The sequence below is a fragment of the Eschrichtius robustus genome, chromosome 1, assembly GCF_028021215.1.
Source record: "Eschrichtius robustus isolate mEscRob2 chromosome 1, mEscRob2.pri, whole genome shotgun sequence".
In the NCBI taxonomy this organism is placed as follows: Eukaryota; Metazoa; Chordata; class Mammalia; order Artiodactyla; family Eschrichtiidae; genus Eschrichtius; species Eschrichtius robustus.
This window is the reverse complement of record NC_090824.1, coordinates 14,151,883-14,172,556: the sequence shown is the minus strand read 5'-3', so window position 1 is coordinate 14,172,556 and position 20,674 is coordinate 14,151,883. Positions and strand designations below refer to the sequence as shown.

The following is a 20,674-nucleotide window of genomic DNA, read 5'->3' as shown; positions in this document are numbered from 1 at the left end:
ACTCATACAGCTCAACTGCCTTGACATCATTGACCGAAACCTCTCAAACTCAACATATTCAAAATTGAACTCTTGCACTCCCCAGACCCTAAATCTTCTCCCCAAGTCTTCCCATTTCAGGAAGTGCCACTTCCACTCACTCAGCTGCTTAAGTCAGAAAACCTAGATCATCCGCGGGATGTTGAAATTACCAGCAACATTTTTTCTTTATGCTTTTCAGTGGTTTAAAATTTTCCTACAATAAACATACGCTTATGAATACATTAATTAACTAAAATTAAAAGAACCAAACCTCGTTCTTTTTGGGTAATCAGAAACAAAACAAAGATTTGCTTAAACATAATGCTTTATAGCCTCTATATTTGTTCTTAGTTGTAGTTTCATGAATGTCTAAATAAGAGTACTAAAAATTAACTTTCACATTACCGGAAGTGTTTGGATCTACTGAGGACATCACAGCATCAGCTTCTATCTAGAAAAGAAAAAAGCATAAGATATACAATTTCATCAAATGTTTTCACAGTACAAGTTCTTAATTCCTGGGGTGCGGGGAAGGAATGTATTTTATGAGAAACCAACTTTGTTGAATCCAGCAGACAAGTAACATCACAGAACAGCTATAATAGTCATTTTTCTCTTCTATTAATAAGATACCAGATGCTAATCTACTACAGACTCTAACGGCCCCCAAAACTTTATTGCATTGACCAAAACAGTTTGGTCATATAAAATCAACTTGGCTGTCACATATACAGCATAACCTAAAAGGTAACATTTCTGTTTTAGACAAATACAAGCAATTGTTACAATGGCCTCTATGGGTTTATTTAAAAATTTTTTCCTGGACTTCCCTGGCAGTCCAGTGGTTAAGACTCCGCACTTCCAACGCAAGGAGCGCGGGTTCGATCCCTGGTCAGGGAACTAAGATCCCACATGCCGCGCGGCCAAAAAAAAAAAAAAAAAAAATTTCCTGACTGTAATAGTAACATGATGTAGAAAACATGAAAAATATTTTTTAATTATGAAGAAAAACATCTAAAACACCAGCCATCCAGTGAAAACCATTGTTAACATTTAGGCCTAGTACAGCTTTTTTTTCCCCCCTCCATGCATTTTTAAACATATTTGAGAATACACTGTATATTAAGTTTGGGGACCTGCCTTCACTAAATATTAAAACATAAGCATTTTCCCACATTGTTAAGAGAGCTTTATAAACATCATGGAATTAGAATCTTGGCAACATCTGATGTAGCTTCTCCACCTTGGATTCCATGCCTTGCACTTCCCTGGTTCCTCCTGCCCCTCCCAGACAACCAGTTCCCAGTGCATCTTCTTCATGGAGTCCCCACCGACCCTTAAATGTGGGTACTCCCCCCATGCTCTCCCCTCAGGATGCTGCCCTTCATACTCCGCATCCTCCTCTTGGGCAATGCCACCTCAGTCTCATGTTTTGAGCTACCACCTGTGAGGAATCCCAAATCTATCTCTAGCCCTCACCTCTCCACCCAACTTCAGATTCCTACATCTAAGGGAGGTGGCACAATCTGAGAGCAGATCTTTACCACCATCACCTCAACACCCAGCACAGCACTTAAAAAAGGAATGCGCTTGGGGTGCTTGTAGCCTCCTCGAACTTAATATGCCCCAATCCGAACTCACTGCCTTTCCCCCAAACCTACTCCTTCTGAATTTTCTTATTTTCTTATCCCTTCAGTACTGCTGTCACATCACTCTGATACGGCCACCACAGGCAACCGTGAATCACCAAGGCATAACTTCTCCCACCACCACAAAGCGCTCTCAGACACTTCATATCAGAGTCTACCTCCGCTGCTCTAAATGGTGCCCAGATTCCTATTAAAGTTACTACAGAATTAGACCCTTCTCCTTGCCCTCCTCCCTTTCTATTCTTAATCTCTTCTCTATCTTAGTATTTATCAGAGTTTTATAAGTCTCTCTACACTAAACTGTGAACTATTTCAAAGTAGGGTCTATGTTTATTCACCTTTCTATTTCTAGCAAATAGCAAGTGCTCCTTTTATTAAATGGGAACACAATAAATTTCATTCTGTAGACATTTTCATGAATGCAGAAGTGATTTATTATTTTAGTGCCTTACTGCTTCATGACCTGCATTCAGTAAATATTTCATTTGCTGAAAAGCAATGCTTAAAAATAAAACCCCAAACCTCAACCTATTATAAGAGGAAAAATCTGTTAAATTTCACAGAGGGAATACATTAAGTGTCACTTAATAAAACTTCATGATTGTTACAAATGATTGTTAAGTGTATAGGTGATTTGCTACATCAGTATTTCACTGTTTAGCAATCTGCAGTAAACAAGCATTTCCTTTGATTAAAAAATAAAATCCAAAACCTCAACCAGAAGTAAAAATCTGTTAAATTTGATGGTGTGTATGTATGTATGTTACCATATCACTGTACTTGTCATTAAATTCCTCACTTACATGTTCTAAAATTAAAATCAAGTAAGTAGATCCAAAGGTGATAAAGGTAGAATGAGACCAGATATCTTTCCAGCTGAACCTGGGTTAAATTCAGTGCTTCAAAAGCTGAGTCCACTTAGCTGACCTGCTCTGGAATTCCAGCTGAAATGATTGCAGGTTAACAGCAGAGCTGCAATTTCTGGGAACCAGCCCTGAAGCTCCATAATCAACCTCTCAGTAACTAAGCAACCCCTAGCAGTTGAACCTACCTGGGTGGTTCATGGGACATATTTATATCAACAGAACATATTAACAATGAAGTTGTAATACATTTAAGCATAATGAAGAACAGAGAAGTGGGACATCACGTGGTCCCTGGCTTTGCAGGGCCTGCAATCTGACAGACAGGTAGAGCCCACTCATAGGGAACAACTGGGCCAAAGCAGTTGCCCAGCCACTTTGTCTAACAACAGCAGGAGGGATGACATTCCAGGCAGAGCCCTGAGTGCTCCCTCTGTTTGATGCCTGCAGTTGAATTTCTTAAACCTGGCCAAGATCTTGCCCCTGATTAATTCCAGTTCAGCAGCTTAACAAGAGGGATCCATCACTAGAATGGATGTAACAGACAAGAGGAGCAGCACAAGGACAGGCGGCATAGGAAACCTGTCCCACTAAAATGGGAGATTCACTGAAGTTCAGCTCAACTCTCCTTAACTAGTGCAACCTTTCCTGGAGAGCAATGCCCAACAAAATTTCAAATGTACCTAGCACTTGTATTTCTAGGAATTTATTCCACAGAGATATATCCACAAGCAGAGATATAGTTATAAGAGAATGCTCACAGCAGCAATATTTGTAGGAATGAAAAATAACAGAAACAACGGAAATGACCAAAACAAGGAAACTAGCTAAAGAGAATAGTAAGCAACTATTTTTTTTAATGTGGTGTGTGTGCTTTTATGTTCTTCTATTGTGAAGTGAAAAAAGCAAGTTAAAATAAAATAGGCATACTATGCACCCACTTTTCAATACAATGCTAGGCGTGTCTGTCAATACATAGGAAATTTTGGGATGATACACAAGAAACTGTTAATAATGGTAACTCCTGAGGAGTGGGACCCTTTGGTAGGGAGGGAGGGGATTTTACACCCAACTTTATACTTTTCTGGACCGTTTTAATTTTTTGACTATGTAAATGCATTATTTTCATAATTTAAATGGAGCAAATTTTTTTTTTTAATTTAAGAAAAAAAGAATCCTGCATGTCACTTCCTCTGTGAATTCCTTCTGGTACCAACATCCCACTCCCAGGCTTCCCTCTTGGAACCTCGCTAGCATCTCCTACTTAATATTATTAGCAGCCTGATGACTTAGTCTTGATGGATTCTAATTCATTCCTGAGTTGGATTCTTAAGACATAAGTAAAATTCAGCACTGGACACATCTCTGAAATTGCTCAAAAGGCAGCGGTTTGCTTCATAAACATCCTAAGCTAGCCCTCTGCACTTTACTTAGAATCCATCCACTACTGTATTGTCAGCCCAGTCCCCAAATACAAAAGAAACTTCTACCTTGGAGGGCTTGTATCCAAACAGCATTACAACAGCAACTTTAAAGTCCTCTCTGCTTAGATAGCCTTTGTTTTCTTCATCGCATGCTTTAAATACCTAAAGAACAGCAAATATCTTTAGTTAATAAAACAGAAACCGTTTGTTCTATTATTACTAACTTATATTTAGACCTTCCAAACCTAAAACTTAGCCAAGAGTAGAGCTGGGAAATGGAATTTCATTATCCTAATTTTAATCCTCAAGAAATCTTAATGTGCTGGGACTTCCCTGGAGAACCAGTGGTTAAGACTCCGAGCTTCCACTGCAGGGGGCACGGGTTCTAACCCTGGTCGGGGAACTAAGATCCCGAATGCTGCCCCCAGGGCCAAAAAGAAAAAGAAATCTTAATGTGCTAAAATTTACCCCCAAAAAAGTGCAAACGACTTAATCGCTGGGTTAATTCCTTTAAACCATTCGGATAAATTCTACCCAAAATTCAATCCTAGAATTGGGAAGGTGAGGCAAAGGGGCTGGCTTTGAAAGGCGGGAGGAGAGATGGAGATTACAGGTTGTTATACACAGACTATGTCGCGGAGAAAAGAAGGAATTGGAAGTAGAACACTGGACAGGGATCCAGAAGCCTTGCAGCCCTAGCCTCGGTCATTAATCATGACACTTCGGAAGGATAGTCCAGCCCTTATCTCTGCAACAAAGCTGAGTGAGAGCCAGGAGGGGGTGACGGAAGTGAAAGTCCCGGGTCAAGTTAAAGTCGGAGACAGCCCTCCGGACACCTACTTCCACCCACTTCTTGTGTTCTGACGGGCTGGCTTCCCACATCCGCGGCCGGGCCCCGGCCTGGGAGAAAAACATCACGACAGTCACATGGGAGCCGGGACGCCTGAACTCGCAACCTCTGCGGCCTACGCCCGGCTTGCAGCGACCGCCCGCCAAGCTCCCCGCAGTTCAGGAAGCTAAACTTGGCCGGGTACCTCCAATGTCTTCTCCCATTGGACGGCCTGCGAGCCACTGGCGTTGACCCCGCAGTTCTATTGGCCAGAGACTTTGTTTAATAACGTTTCCTTGGAACAGCCTATGGCGGAGGGGCTTCCAGGCCCGCCCCCAGCCTTGGCTCCGCCCCTCTCGTCCCTTTAACTCCTGGCGCGCGACCGTGGATCCCGCTCACCCAGGTGCTGTTTCAACGTGTTCTGCATGATTCTTTTCATTTTCTGCCCCCACACCTTGTAGTAAATTACTTTTGATAATTTTGATCAATGGCGCTATGCTAAACATTATAGGAGACACAAAAAGAGTGTGAACAAAGCATAAAAGTAACCAATCAAAACAAGACCGGGGCTCCCGTGCAGATCAGCAAGTCATTGGGATCGAGCCCTCCAGGGTAGCTACTGTGTCTGTTCCGTCCTCCCTATAAGCCTAGCACTGAGCACGGTACCTGGCACAAAACAGATTTTCAATAAACGAACCAAGTGAGCCCTTAGGACGTTTACCCCAAGTTATTTCATTCAGTCCTCTAGGAGAGGTGCCTGGTGTGAAGGAAACTCTGAGAATAATATCAACAGCACTGAGCCCAAATTGCACAGCAAACAGCCTTATTAAAGGCAAGGAATATGGCGAGGGTTCCGCTTTGCAAAGGAGCTTATCTCAGACCTCTCTCTTCTGACAAATCAGTAAGATTAAAAAGGCAACACACGCACACAGGCACACGCCCCTGTTTCAACGAAGAAACGGGCATTCGAGGTTGAGTCTAAAGGAGCTCGTTTAACCTTTTATTTTACAGCAGGTTTTACAGTCCGCTCCCCCAGGAGAACCCACTCCTCCCGGGACACTGGTCTCAGCCCTCAGCTTCCTCGAACCTCTCAGGTGATCCTGTGTCTGCCTTTAAAATACCCACCCCCTCCCACCCCCCCGCCACACACACACCTCGAGCTCCGGGAGTCTGAAGCTATGAGAACTTCTGCAAAGGGGATAAGTTTTGCTAATTAACTACGGGAGAAGTGAGGGAAATTTCTTTTCCTCTCTCCCCCTTTTAGGAGACGCGCCAAGGTCTTCTCTCCGCCCCTTCCTGCGGGAGTGCCCCCTCAACCCCTCATGACCCGGAGGGCTTTATGACCCAGCTGCGGGCATCCCGGAAGGGGAAGGGGCAGGGCCACTCTGCGCGCGCCGCGGCCTGGAGCATTTGAAGCGCGCGCAGGCGCGAGTGGCGGCGGAGGGGCGGGGTTCCCGGCGGCTGCGTGTTCTGGGGGCTTCAGGTGAGTGTTTGGAGGCCGCGGGTTCCGGGGCCTCTGGTGCGCGTTCGGCAACTGCCCGCGCTTTTATTCCTTCCGGCCTGGAGCGCGGGCAGCCGGCGTTCGGCGAATTCTTGAGTGCCCTGCGGGGCTGGAGGTGGATCCGGAGGGAAGCGGAGCATCTTGTAAAGACACTAGGTAGGGTCCCCTTCTGGGCCTCGGCTTCCTCCAGTAATAGTACCTCTTTGGCGTGAGCAGCTGCTGCTTGAGGAGACCAGAGTCCTGCTGGAGGGGTCCCCCTCCGCGGATTCTTACTCTGGCTCCTCCACGTAGTAGGCAGATGGCCTGGAGAGTTAGTGCTAGCTAGCATGTTGGGCGCTTACTCTGTGCCAGGCACTTAACCTCTGTGTTTAGTCTCCCCATAAATGGAAACAGTTATGAGTGTGAAATGAGTGTATGCCCAGTAAAGGTGAGCGCACAGAAAAGTCAGCAGCTGTCCTTTCTTACTCAGTGTACCCCGGAATCAGCCCACTTCACTCCATTCCGAGCGCCTTCATGAGCTACCAGAGTCCCTGCAGGAGCCGCCTCACTTCGACTTTTGTCTCCCTCCAAACCATTCTCCATAGAGAGTTGTAGGGAACGTAATATTTTTAAAAAGGAGATCGGACCAAGGTACTCCCCTGCTTATTAAAAGGTACTCCCCTTAAGTAGAGCCTACTGTTCTTAGAATAAAATCCAGGATCTTTAACTTACTCCTGCCCACCCCCTTCATCCTGGACCACCTACCTGTCTTCCTTACCCAAATCTTTCTGTCTGTTTTTGGAGTTACTACAACCTTGTTCTGGTCTTTGCAGGTTGGGTTCCCTCACTTGGAATACTCTTCTTTCCCTCCCCCACTTTTATTTGGCTGATTCCTTTTCATCCTTCAGAGCTCACTTAAATGTTAAATTCAGGATAGTCTAAGGTAAGGGCATCCCTGTTACTCTCTCATACCTGTAAAATATAATGAATATCTGTAAAGATATCTTGGCTTTTTTGGTTATTTTCGTTTGTGTCCATCTGTTGCTTTCTCCTTGAAATATAAGCTTTTCTAGGACAAATTGTTTCTATGTTGTTAATTTCTTATTCCCAGGGCTTGGCACATAGTAGCTGCTCAATAAATATTTTTCTAATGAACATACTCTGGGAGGTAGGTATGACACCCATTTACAGAGGAGGAAGTTGAGGCTCAGTAGTTAAGTAACTTGCCTAAGTGCACATTTACCAGCTAGTAATGACTGGGTTTGAAATTGGAGTCATATTTGCCCACTACTGGCCACAGCTGGCCTCAGTTGAGATTGACTCCCATGCCTTCCTGATGGTCTGCAAGCTCTATAAGAAGGGTCAGCTGGAAGCGTAAAAGAAATAGCCCAGCTGGGTCTGGGATGGTAGGGGGAGAGGAGGAGCTAGCAGCTTTAAGAGGAGTATCCATTTGCATCCACAGATTTTTTTTTTAGTGTCTAATAGACACTCTAATGTTATGAGTTGGCATCTGGTGGTAGAATTTCTTTAGATTTTTACCCTCCTTGGCATTGTAGCTTAACGCAGTGTTTGCCAAATTTCAGTAATGTGGGCGGTTGCTTCCTCCCCAGTTTTGTCTCACTGTCAGCATCTGTACTACTATTTGCTTAATATTTTCATTTGAACCCACTTTTACATAAACACTATCTTTAAGAAGTAAACTTCAGTTATTGTAAATGTAATGGAGCCATAAGATACCTTCTGTTGATGTTAAACCGAAGTGTTACTGCCTGCAGAAGAGCCCAAAGTCCGTTATTTGTTCAAAAGCAGGAATAGAGACATTTCAACAAACAGCTTTCTCCTTGATTGAACTGAGACATTGGATTGGAGTGGGAAAGGGAGGTACTTTCATAATGTAATGTTAGTTAATGTCAGGTCCCAGTCACCTCCGCTTTGGGAGATACTGCACTTTGCTGACCCACTGAATGTCAGATCTCAGAGTCAGCCCACCTGTGTTGAAATTCTGATCCTGGTGTCACCACTTACCCAGAGTGTGGTGTTAAACCTGTGCTGTGCGAGGCACTGCCCAGGGAAGACAAACCGTGAACAAACAATTGAAGGAAAACACTTAGGTTCTGTCCTTGTAAAGCTATATGACTTGAGTATGAAAGCTGTCTGAGAATGCAGAGAGTCTGGGCCTTTGTGAGAGAGAGATGAAATTCTGATCCCGAGACCAGATGCAGTCCTCCAAAGTAGAATCAGTTGCTGGTTAATCTTGGTGTTTACCAACAGCTCCCCTTCAACAGGCTAAGTGCCTTGACTGCATAGAGAGGCTGGTAACCTGCTAGGCTTAATGATTTGTTACAGTTTTATTAGCATATTACAAAGGTTTTTTTGCCTTTAATTGGTAAATAATCTCAGGCACATTTTAGATTGTGAGCAGATCCAAAATTTAAACCATGTATAGAGCAGACAAAAACTTTTTTTCTCTAGGAAATGTCTTTTTCAAAGCTTTATTTTTTACCCACTTGTCCTTTTTTGGAGGGAATTCTCTGTCCTCCTCCCCTCCTCCACCCCACATGTGGTTCTAGAAAGTGTAGATAATGATAAAACTGAAAAAATTAGAAGTCTCCTAAATAGCTCACACAGTCACTAAAGACGAATAAATATTTTCCTTTCAGAGTTCTCAGGATTTTTGAATTCCATTTTATTTATACGTAATTGATCTGGGAAGAGGGGTGGTGGTGACCTCTAAGAGGTCTGTATACATCTCCTTTTCTCAGGCTGGGAGCTGAACCCTTTTTTCACCTAAAAACTCTGAGACCCTCTCTTTGCTTTAGGATGGGGCAGGAATCTAGGGAGAACAGCCTGAGGAATCTCAGTCGAAGATTCTATTACGCAGTGCCTAGCTTTAGAGCTGGTTTAGAATTCAGTGAAAGCTAGAGCTTACAGCAGAGTAGTTTTTCCAAAGATGGTTCTTTTGTTCTTAAATAATTTTTCAGTTGCAAACTACCTGACAAAATGGCTCCTTCATAGTGAATTGTGATAGCAGTCTCCAGAGTCTAGAACACTAAAGGAACTTAAGTTTTAAAAAACCAGTCAAAACAAACAAAAAACTGAGCTGTTTAAGTAGGTGTTAAGTAGTAAGTCTGTCTTAACCTCTTTCATGGGAAAACCTGGTTCTCAGATCCTGTAAACTGTAACAATACAGTTCCAACAAGCTTGATTATCTGGTGTCTTAACCCTTACCGGATTAGAAACAATTTAGGGGGAAAAACCTACTCAGAGTTCAAACAGCCTCTAGAAGTGGGCTGAACACAGGGGGAAAGGACAGAGAACTTTTAGAAAACAAGACCTAGACAGAGTGTAGGGCCCCTGTTACAGGAGCAAGTGTCTCCATCCATCTGTGGTCCCTACAGCTGTGGCTGCAAAACACTGTCCATGCCAGGTTGGCTTAATAGTGACCCTGAGCCATGAAGAATGAGTCAAATTATTGTCTAGATGCAGTCTGCTTAAAAGCTTCTTGAAATGTGTAATTTACAGGAGAAACTTTATCTGACTTGGTCATTAATTGAAAAAGGTGAGAAGTTGTGCAAAGTGATAGATACCTTAAAAATATATACTTTTTAGCTTGAAAAATGAAAGTATATTCATTTGCAAGTCTTTCAGTGCAGAATTTAGCCTTTTTTAAGGAGTGGGGGTCATGCTGCAGTCTGTCCTATATCTGCACTCATAACAGGTCCTGCTTACGCTCTAGAGCAAACATGTAGACGCTCTGTCCACAATCTGAGCACAGACTCTTGAGTCCTGTAATTTTCCTCTGGGTCTTGTACTAAAGTGTATTTTTTTTGTTTTTTTTAATCACACTAAGGAACTGTTCTTTAGTTATTTGGGAAATCTACTTAGATAGCCCTTTACCCTTGAATTGGTGACATTTTGGAGGTAAGAAAAGCAAAAGTTTCATCTATTTTCCTCTTTTGAGAGCAAGAAAGTGGAAGTTAAACTATGTGGTTTAAAAAACAAAGTAACGTTTTGCTTTAGTACAAGTTCTTTCTCTGCAGGTTTTTGTGGTTTGATTTAGGATTAGATAATCATTAAGTCAGTTGGGTACTCATGGAAGCGTCCCTAGATAATGTATATATAGAATTGATCATTTGATACTGTTTTGAGGATGTTGTTAAGCTTTATGGTAAGTAGCTTATCTTGGGGGAGTAAGAAGTAGTCCCTGAAGTCCTTTGGGCTCCCATACCTGGGTGAGGAATAGGTGATAAATTCCAATTTGACCTGAAATTCCTTAAACTGACCTTAACCCCAAACACCTGTTGGAAGCTTCAGGGCTAAGAGTGGGCATTTTTGTTTTGGACTTTGGCTCAAGTCCATTTCCTCAGGCATTTAGGAACAAGGTCTAGGTGGAAAGACAAAGGGAGAGAAGCAGAGGTAAGCAGGATTTTCGCCATCACTTTATTTGCCAAGTTCTCATGGCAGATTGTGGTGATGTGCCATGAACACCTACAGAGCAGCTGATGTTAGTGACACGTCTTGGCATCTGGTAAGTGTCAGGTGTGCTGTACGTGTCCTAGAAGCTCAGGACACGGAATTTGAGAGCAAGAGAATGAGTGTGCCGGTGGCCTGGTGGATGGGAAATAACGAAATTTCCACCTTTCATTTCCAGAGGAAATATAATGTCTCAGGAAGGCAGTTATGGGAGGTGGACGATATCCAGTAGTGATGAAAGCGAGGAGGAAAAGCCAAGACCGGACGAGCCATCTACCTGTTTTCTCCCGCACGCTGAGCAGGGAGCAGCCAGTGAGCCAAAGTACACCTGTTCCGAGGCTCGGAAAGCTGCCCACAGGAGGAAGATCGCACCCGTGAAATTCAGCAACGCAGACTCCGTTTCAGAAGCTTCACCTCCCAAAAGGCAGAAGGGCGGTTCCCAGGAGGACCTGGGCTGGCATCTGTCCAGCAGTGAGGATGAGCTGCCACCAGAGACGCAGCAGCAGCGGGCTAAGGACACGGGGGTCAAAGAGGAGAAAGGCCTCCCTTCTCCCAGAGATGGTGCTGTCCCGGGAGCTGGGCATCACAGCCCCTCGGCCGGCCACGGGCTTGAAACGTCAGGGGAAGGCCAGGACATCTGGGACATGCTGGATAAAGGGAACCCCTTCCAATTTTACCTCACTAGAGTCTCCGGAATTAAGCCAAAGTATAACTTGGGAGCCCTCCACATCAGGGGTGAGTGAAGCCGGGGGCCCGGGAGCTGCACTTGTGGGGCTCCCCCCTCGAAAAACAGGAGGGCAGCCTAGAAGGGATCGCTAAGAACCCTCTGAACTTCTGTCAGGGGGAAAAAAAACCCATTTTGACAAGCAGACGCATTCGTTGGACAGCAAACTGTTTGCTTAGGTCAGGAAGCCAGCGGGTGTCTCCCAGAGCCCTGTAGGTCAACCTGTTGGCACCCCTTGCACAGTGCTTAGAATTACTTAACTTGTAATTTAAAGGTTAAACTTGGTCGCTGACACTTAATTAACCAAGTAGCCAGCCCTTGACAGCAATAGTTCTCTCTGGTCCCTGGACCGGCAGTGTGGGCGCCACCTGGAGCCTGTTGAACATGCAAATTCTCAGGCGCTTCTTCAGATTCCCAGCGCCAGACTCTGGGAGCCCGGCCCTGCAGTCTCCATTAACAAGCCCAATCAGGTTTGAGAACCGTTGCTTGAAAGCCTGGTTTTACTTCCTGGCGCAGAAGCAAAACAAGAGTGCCCTGAGTTTTGGTTGCTGTGGTTAGTCCTCAGGGAGTATCTGTGTCATATTGTGATGTATACAGATATTTGGTCTTCACTCCGTTTATAGTTGGGGTTTGGTTTTGGTTTGTGTCCCAGGTTCCTGAAATAGCTCCAAGGTAATGAAAGGTGAAAGGAGCATCTTTTGTTATTCCTAACAAGCCCCTTTCAGCCACACTGGAGTGGAGTGTATGTTAATGCGATGACTTTGGGAAAGCCCCTAGGAAGGGGGGTGCTGGTTGCCTGGGGAACCAGCCTGGTGATTAAAGCTGGAACTCTCCGCCCTAACTCCCACCTCCGGGGAGGGCAGGGGGGCTGGAGGTCGAGTTCACCGCTAAGGGCCACTGATTTAGTCAGTCTTGCCTGTGTAATGAAGCCTCCATAAAAGACCCCTCACCAGAAGGGTTCACAGAGCCTCCAGGTTGGTGCGGAGGAGGAGGTGCCGGGCCATGACGCACCTGCAGAGGGCACGGCCACACCCCGTCCCCCCTACCTCGCCCTGTGCATCTCTTCATCTGGCTGTTTCTGAGTTGTATCCTTTTATAATAAGCTGGTAATCTAGCGAGGAAAGTGATTTTCCGAGTTCTGTGAGGCCTTGCAGCAAATTATCGAGCCCGCGGAGGGGATGGTGGCAACCCCCAATTTATAGCCGGTCGGTCAGAAGCACAGGGGGTCTGGGCCTGTGACTGGCATCTGAGGTGGGGGCAGTCCAGTGGGGTCTGATGCCACCTCCGGGTGGATGGTGTCAGAATTGAATTCAGTTGTAGGACGCGCAGCTGGTGTCCGTGGAGGATCAGTCTGTGTGGGAACGCCCCCCCCCCCCCGCCCCCCTGCACTTGGTGCCAAAAACTTTGCCTGCAGAGAGGAAACAAGGGTTTCCTTTGAGAGAACGGCAGGGCCCCTAGAATCCCAGACACAGGACCTGAATCCCAGCCTCACCACCTGCTTGCTGTGTTGGTAATTAACAAAGGACCTAACATTCTTCAAAATTTCAGTTCACTCACCTTTAAACTGGGGATTCAGAAAAAAGGGAGATAACACATGAAGTGCCCGGCACAGTATATTCACATGGCAGATACACAAAATAAACGTTGTCACCCTTATTTCACATTACCTTTCTTGCCCACATTCAAGAACAGATTGTGTTCACTGTTAATAGTGTTTTAATTATATATCCAATGTATAATTACATCTTATGTGATGTATAAATGTTGGTATATTTAATTCCATACTATAAAGAGTTTAATTCTACAAGATGTTTATTTTTCCTTTTTGCAAATGTCTAGGTGCTTTGCAGAAATACAAGGTAGATCTCAGTGTTTCATTTTATTTGAGAGAGATTGAAACAGGAAATAGAGAACTATGCAAGGTTTTGCTGTATATAATAAAGTGATAAAGACTGGCTATTAGCACCAAGATATGGAAGAAGGAGAGGTAACGTGATAGGAGCTTTTATAGAGATTATCTCCTTTAATCCTCGAAACAGCCTTATGAGTAGATGTTACATTTGTCCTGCTCGGATAGGTGACCGATCTGCAGAGAAGTTAAATAACCTGCCCAAGGTCATAGAGCTGGTAGGCGGTAGAACTGGGATTTGAATCCAGGCATTCCAGCACCAGAATGCATGCTCTTAAGCGTTTGGTGTACCACTCCAGCAAAGGCCATAATTGTAGGTTGTTTAGAAGATCTCATGGAGGAAGAGGAACCTCAGATGGGCCTTGAAAAATGGATACAATTTAGAAAGGTAGAAAGAGGAGCGGCAGTGGGGGCAAAATGGGGGCACCACGTTGCAGTTTCTCTCTTGATTGTGCAACTCTCCCTTTAAGGTAGGGGCTTCCTTAGAGGACTTTTTCGTTCTTTTAAAATCTTTGTGCTCTGGCATTTATCTCTATGTCTGGAAGACAGGAGGCACTCAATAAATATGGGTCAAATAAGTGAACGAGCCCAGTCTGAACCCTCAGGGTTGGCTTGGTGGTTAGAGCGGAAGTGCTGGAGCCAGACTGTCTGTGTTCACGTCCCGACCGTGCCTGTCCCCAGCTGTGTTGCCACGCGCGGCCCCCTAAGGAGAGACTCCCCATCTACAACATGGGAACGACAGACCCCCACGGACAGAAAATGGCTGCGAGGAGTGAGAGTTAACACGTAGAAAGTACCAGGACAGGGCCTGGCACCCGAAGGGTCCTGTCCAAGTGAGGCTGTTATGATCGGTGGTGGCGATGAGGGTTGTGTGCTTCCTCTCAGGGTGTAGAGACGTGGCTTTCTGTTTTCTCTGAAGTCAAGCCTGAGTGGGTGCAAGGTGGGCCCTCCTTAGAGATGACCTGGGTGCTAGAAATATGAGCTTGGAGCTGCGGGGGGCCTCTGCCCTCCCTCCATGGGAAGCAAGAGCCCTCAGGCTCCAGAGAGCTGTCTTGCTAGTCCCAGACTGGGGAGGTTTCCTGGCGAGAGACTTTAATGAGTACTTGAAGGAGGTAAAAAATTAAGAGATATGAAAAGAGGAAGGACACACATCGTTATTATTGTCCTTATTGGCAGTTTGTAAAATTGCCCAGTCAGCCAGTACTGAAGTTGTAGATCTTGATTTTGCATTATGTTTGGTTAAATAATACTGATACATAATAAATATTATTAAATAGCCCAGGGAAATTTTCTCTTGAATTTTATGGAACATTAGAGTCTAGCCTTGTAGTACCTTTTCAGTGCATCATTTTCTAAGCCAGATTCTCATCAGTGACTATTTAATAGGTCAGTTGTGATTATTATTACTAGATAGTCTTTATCAAAAATATGAATTAGATATAAATGTTTTGTCTCCCCAGATATTTTATCTCCTCTATTTGGGACACTTGTTTCTTCAGCTCAGGTGAGTTTACAGTTTTTTCTTTGGACGGAAGGGGCAAATAACTCTGTAAGAAAGTGAGCAGGGGGACCTGTGGGCCAGTCCTGTGCAGGGTCCCTGAGATGGCACTTACCTGGAGGCTGGCACCAAACGCCGCAGCTGTGGGATCCATCAGCCTGGAACGTGGATGCACGATCACTGGGGCTTCTGACTCTCGATTGGGCCATAAGGACTGGCCAGGAAGTCACTCTGGAAATTCCAACCTGAGGGACTTCTCTTTGGGACACTAATAATCTCACAGGACTCTGGTGTAACTCCCTGGGAGTGTGGGTAGAGAGGTGAAGGCCATGTCAAGTTTGATTTGATTTAGAGAAGTAAATGAGAAATTTCCTACACCCTCCAAAGAGAAGTGAGTAGAAGTTATGGATGTGGGTACATCTGCATGTTTGATTGACGTGTTTGATTGGCAGCTCTCCTGCTTGACAGAGCTGGTCCCTTTGCATTGATAAATCACCTTAATGTGCCAGGCTCTCCAGCAAATAGAACAAGGTCTTGTGCCTCAAGAAGGCAAAGCTTTCTGTGTGCTCCATGTTCTGCTTGGCGGCGGGAATCCTGGTCCCCAGATGGAACGTGGGGTGAATTTGTGTGTGTTCTCCTGGCTAGATTGAGTCAGTATGTCCAGGAGGACGTCCAGGGATTACCCAGGCCTGGGGAGGACCCCCGTGGGTAAGTCTAGTCCAGAACCCGTAATCAAGATGTAATTGTCATAAGCCTAGTGAATGTCCAGTCGCAGATGCCTGTTTACAAAGCTAGCTCATAAGTTAGGCTGAAAGGAAATGTTCTTTTCCAAAAGTCCTTTTTATAATCATCTAGGGGGAAAGGGATAAATTTATAAGCCCCATTAATCAGAGGACTCTTAGAAATAATGTAAAAAGACTCAATTTACAAATACAAATGCTGCCAAAGCATGCAGAGGTAATTTTCTGTTTTCTCAGCCACTCCTGCACTAATTCAGAACCTTTGAATGGTATATTCCCTTCAAGATGTATTTTAGGTTTGTTTATGAGTATTGTAGCAAATTGTCCATGTTTATACATAATATATGTAGTTCATCATTAGAGTTTCTTTGAATTCAATAACCAAACACTTCTCCTTATAGACTGCTTTTCTGAATTGCCCGTGACTTCTTTTCTTCCCCCCATCCAGTTTAACTACTGCTTTGATGTGGACTGGCTCGTAAAACAGTATCCACCAGAGTTCAGGTGAGTTCCACGGAGAGATGGATGACGTCCTAACTGTAATGCAGCCTTAAAACACACGATTTCTGTTTCTCAGGCAGCTGCCGTGCATCTTCTTTGAATATTTCTTTTGGAACTATTGAAATCATAAAAACGTTACGTTATACTGGGAAGACAGCATTTTTTGATATATTCTAACTAATCACAAGCCTTCCTAATACAGATTTTAGCGTGTCCTTCTGTTCTGTCCAGAAGTAGATTAGGACAAATTTCAACCCAAATAAAAGAATTTTAGGTCCAATGTTAGTATGAAGGAAAAGGTCACTGCCACCTGCGTTCTCGACCTGTAAGCATGCCATGCTTCACTGGGCACATCAATGCTGTTCTTTTTTCGAGACTCTCTTGTTTCACAAGTGATTTTTCATGTAGCTTAGGAGTTAATGCAGGGGTCATAGGGCCTTCCCTTACCCAGATTATGGAAGTGATGGGTTTTCAGTCTGTCTGCCTCATAGTAGGCAGTGCAAACCAAATAAATATGGCATCCCACGGTGACATGCCACCTGTCCCATTTCTAACACATTGACGTGGCAGAATCCCATAACAGCAAGTAAGGTGGAGGAATACACATGCAGGAAAATGGTTGTCAGGGTCCTCAAAGTCCATGGTGCATTTAGCACATCAGATTGTGGGAACCTTCATTATTTTTTTTTTTTTATATTTCAGCTTACTTTTTTTTTTTTTTTTTTTTTAATTTTGGGTTTATTAATTAATTTATTTATTTATGGCTGTGTTGGGTCTTCGTTTCTGTGCGAGGGCTTTCTCTAGTTGTGGCAAGTGGGGGCCACTCTTCATCGCGGTGCGCAGGCCTCTCATTATCGTGGCCTCTCTTGTTGCGGAGCACAGGCTCCAGACGCACAGGCTCAGTAATTGTGGCTCACGGGCCTAGTCGCTCCGCGGCATGTGGGATCCTCCCAGACCAGGGCTCGAACCCGCGTCCCCTGCATTGGCAGGCAGACTCTCAACCACTGCGCCACCAGGGAAGGCCCCAGAACCTTCATTATTAATAATAGATAAAATGCTGGGAGTTCCCTGGCAGTCCAGTGGTTAGTACTCGGTGCTTTCATTGCTGTGGCCCAGGTTCAATCCCTGGTTGGGGAACTAAGATCCTGCAAGCCACGAGGCACAGCCAAAAATAATAATAATAGATAAAATACTGTTGAAATTTCCCAAGCAGCTTTGGCACTCAAGGGCTCATATTTGACCTGTGACACGTAAGATTAGTTTTAGCTGCATGTAACAGAAAAGTACAAATAACAGTGGCTTAAACAAGAGAGAGAATAATTTCACCACCCTATTCAAAGTATTGGATGATGCCCACCCACATTAGGGAGGGCGATCTGCTTTGTTGAGCCACCGATTCAAACGGTCATCTCCTCCGCAAGCACCCTCACAGACACACCCAGAAGTCATGTTTTATCTGGACACCCTTGGCCCAATGAAGTTGACACACAAAATTAACCATCACACTGCCGTTTTGTGATAGTTTTTAGAACACCAGTAAATCTGAAGTGATTAATGAGGACTTCAGCTTCTGTCAATAATGTTTAATCTTTTATTTTTTAAAAAGACCTGATAATCTGATAACAGGAATTGTTTCTAGGTAACAGATGCATGATTATCTCTTACATTATTCTCTGTAGTGTGTCTCTAGTTGTAAAATAGAAAATTTTTTCCAAATAGAAACAAACCGGGAAGGTGTGTTTCTTAGTTTTATTTTACCTAACATGTTAGAATAAAACTATTGGGCTTAGGGGTTAGGGATCCGTCCTGGACGTGCCTTTTCTGTCCTGTTTCTTTTTAGTTGAGTGTTGTCCCTTCGTGTGTGGCAGAGAATCATTCTGCATGTGATTGATAATTGTGGAAGTTGTTCATCTTGCTTGATTGCTTGTTGGAGAAAAATCCAATTTTTGTTCTGTTGGGAGAGCTTATAAAGCTATATTGATTTCTAAGGATTATCTCGCTTTGAATTAACCAGAGTAGATCATGGTTCCTTTAAAAGCCTTTTTAATCTATTCCTGTAGAATGTTTTTATATTGTCCTTTTGAATTTAAAAATAGGGCATTTTCAATGTGCATTCGGCTCTGTTTCATTGAAATATCACCACCTATTAGTGAAACTACATGCTGTGGGCCTGGGCCCCTTCACTTGTATCCTGGGCATCTGGTGCAGGACCTTGCTCACAGTAGGGGTTTAACATACGGCTAGTGAGGAAGGGTCTACTGTTTGGGCCAAGAGAAGGGAAAGAAAAGGGCATCATACTAGATAACGATGACTGTATATCTTTTAGTCTATCTGAATTTAAACATATTAACACAGAGCTGAGGATGTGCCCTTTAGGACCAAAGAAGATAATTACTCGAGGACTTTCTTGAGTCACAGCCCCTCCAGGTCACAGCAGAGCTTCAGGCTCAGGCCACGGGCCTCCATTATAAAGGTAACCAGTTACCGAAGGTTAATCGGTCACTGTCCTGTGCTGGCCCCGTACTCAGTCACCACACAGGCCAGAAACAGATGTCGGTGGTCAGCGACCCTTAACTGGGCGCCAGTTCAGCTTCATGAATGATGGATTTTAAATACTCCTGATCCCTTTTTCAGGAAGAAACCAGTCCTGCTCGTGCATGGCGAGAAACGCGAAGCAAAGGCTCACCTACATGCCCAGGCAAAGCCTTATGAAAACATTGCCCTCTGCCAGGTAAGCCACTCATTGCCCTTCGAGATCATGCTTAGTCTGAGAGTTGGAAGGAAATTGAGACCTTGAGTCTATCCACCCACCTAATGCGGGAATCCTCTCTCCAGCGTCACCCACAGACATCTGCCCAGCCTTGGCTTAAACGCTTCCTGAGGTAGCTCATCCTATTGTGGGTAGCCCTCATGGTTGAAAGATTTTCCTTTATGTTAACCTGATATCTCTGTAATTAGTCAGGGTTCTCCAGAGAAACAGAACCAATGGGTGTGTGTGTGTCTGTCTGTGTGTGTGTGTGTGTCTGTGTGTGTGTCTGTCTGTGTGTGTCTGTCTGTGTGCGTCTGTCTGTGTGTGTGTCTGTGTGTAGAGAGAGATTTATTTTCAAAGAACTGGCTCATGTGATTGTGGAGGGTGGCAAGTCCAAAATCTGCAGGGCAGGCTGGAGACCCCAAGAAGCACTGATGTTGCAGTTTGAGGCCAAAGACCGACTGCAGCCTCATTCCCCCTTCCTGCAGGGAATCAGGCTTTTTTTAATTTCTTTTCCACTTTTCAACAGACTGACTGAGGCTCACAAACATTCTGGAGGATAATCTCCTTTACTCGAAGTCCACTGATTGAAATGTTAATCTCCTCAGAAAATACCTTCACGGCAACATCTGACCAAATATCTGGGTGCTATGGCCTAGCCAGGTTGACACACACAATCTTCTTCCTCTGCCTTCTACGTTGGTCCTAATTTTCCCTCTCTGGAGCCACATAGACTAAGTCTCCTCCTTGCACGTGTCAGTGATTCTTGTATCTGAAGTCATCTGTTTTGTCCCCCTAGTTTTCTCATTCAGGTTCAAGCGTTCACTTTCTTCAGTTGTACCTGGTATATCAAGGGTTCCCTATCTTTCCCCAACCTGCCACCCCTCTGGTTGTATCTATTTTGTCCACGTTCCTGTGGAAACGGAGGTTTCAGCATTATTGAGCAGGTTTTTTGGATTCAATTCAGCGGCAGTTTCTTTCTCTGAAGGCAGCTTAAAACTGGTAGTTTTTATTGTGACAACTTATCCAACTTACATTAGCTGCCATTGACATTTCACCCATAGCCCTTAGTTCTTTTGCACAAGAACCACTCAATACTGGAGAGACCCATAGATCAGAAGCAGACCTGTTAGAAAACTACCTCGCGAGTTGTATGCTGCATGTGGTCCTAGTCTGATGAGGGGCGTTAAGTGGTCTCATAACAGGCTTGGTTTGCTGGGACCAAAGCAGAGAAGAGGCGAAGAAAAGGCTGTTTCTTTATATATTCCCATAATTTTGTCCTGATACTACTTTCCAGTCAGTTCATGGAAATACGGTGTGACCAGTGAGTCTTGGAGTTTCCTTAGGACTCATTGTTCTAGACTCCACATCTGAAAGGATCTTTTTATGTGTGGCATTTTGTGTAAGAAGCAGGCAAACTGGGCGGGGAGGGGAGGCAAGGGGGTAGCATGGAATTCAGAAAATGTTTACATTTATGATTTCCTTCCTGTGGTGGTTCTGAAGTGGCTGGTGTAATATTCACCTTTTCCTATTTGAGCAAGTCGGTCAGTCCATTCATGAGCAGCTTGATGAATGATTCTTTCATGGCCCTTTTCTCTCCTGGCCAATAGCTTAGTGAAATTGGCTCAGGATTTCTGCTCTTGGAGTACAGAGACAAGAGTGAATTACATAGAACCTAATTATTTTTCTTTTCCATTTTCCTTCTAACGTCCTTTTTCCTCCATCCATACAAGGTAAGAGAACTCCAACTCACGTTTTATCACTTCTTCTAGCTATAGAATATTATCTATGTGTGTATGCGTATTTTTTTAAAG

General features: G+C 44.4%; 2 protein-coding genes across 17 annotated transcripts in view; one reads left to right on the top strand and one right to left on the bottom strand.

Annotated features, from left to right (window-relative positions):
* EFCAB11 (EF-hand calcium binding domain 11) overlaps positions 1–4,991 on the bottom strand; it is a 177,726-nt gene extending 172,735 nt beyond the window's left edge. For 3 of the 4 annotated variants that reach the window (XM_068541783.1, XM_068541774.1, XM_068541792.1), the window contains exons 1-3: positions 4,798–4,990; positions 4,024–4,119; positions 427–472 (exon numbers count right to left, since the gene is read on the bottom strand). In XM_068541783.1, coding sequence (XP_068397884.1) covers positions 427–472; positions 4,024–4,119; positions 4,798–4,872 — 217 coding nt within the window. In that variant the 5' untranslated portion in view covers positions 4,873–4,990. Of the gene's footprint in view, positions 1–426; positions 473–4,023; positions 4,120–4,797 lie in introns of all 4 variants that reach the window. The other variant, XM_068541768.1, reaches the window with a different exon arrangement.
* A 1,166-nt stretch (positions 4,992–6,157) lies between these two features.
* The window catches only part of TDP1 (tyrosyl-DNA phosphodiesterase 1), a 75,258-nt gene continuing 60,741 nt past the window's right edge, over positions 6,158–20,674 (top strand). For 10 of the 13 annotated variants that reach the window (XR_011073665.1, XM_068541647.1, XM_068541703.1 and 7 more), the window contains exons 1-5: positions 6,158–6,269; positions 10,918–11,474; positions 14,833–14,876; positions 16,059–16,114; positions 18,746–18,842. Coding sequence is in view for 12 of the 13 variants with exons in the window: in XM_068541647.1 (XP_068397748.1) it covers positions 10,928–11,474; positions 14,833–14,876; positions 16,059–16,114; positions 18,746–18,842 (744 nt within the window). In the remaining variant the exon portion in view is untranslated. Of the gene's footprint in view, positions 6,270–6,301; positions 6,444–7,099; positions 7,210–10,769; positions 10,795–10,917; positions 11,475–14,832; positions 14,877–16,058; positions 16,115–18,745; positions 18,843–20,674 lie in introns of those variants that run through there. The other 3 variants (XM_068541665.1, XM_068541656.1, XM_068541674.1) reach the window with 3 other exon arrangements.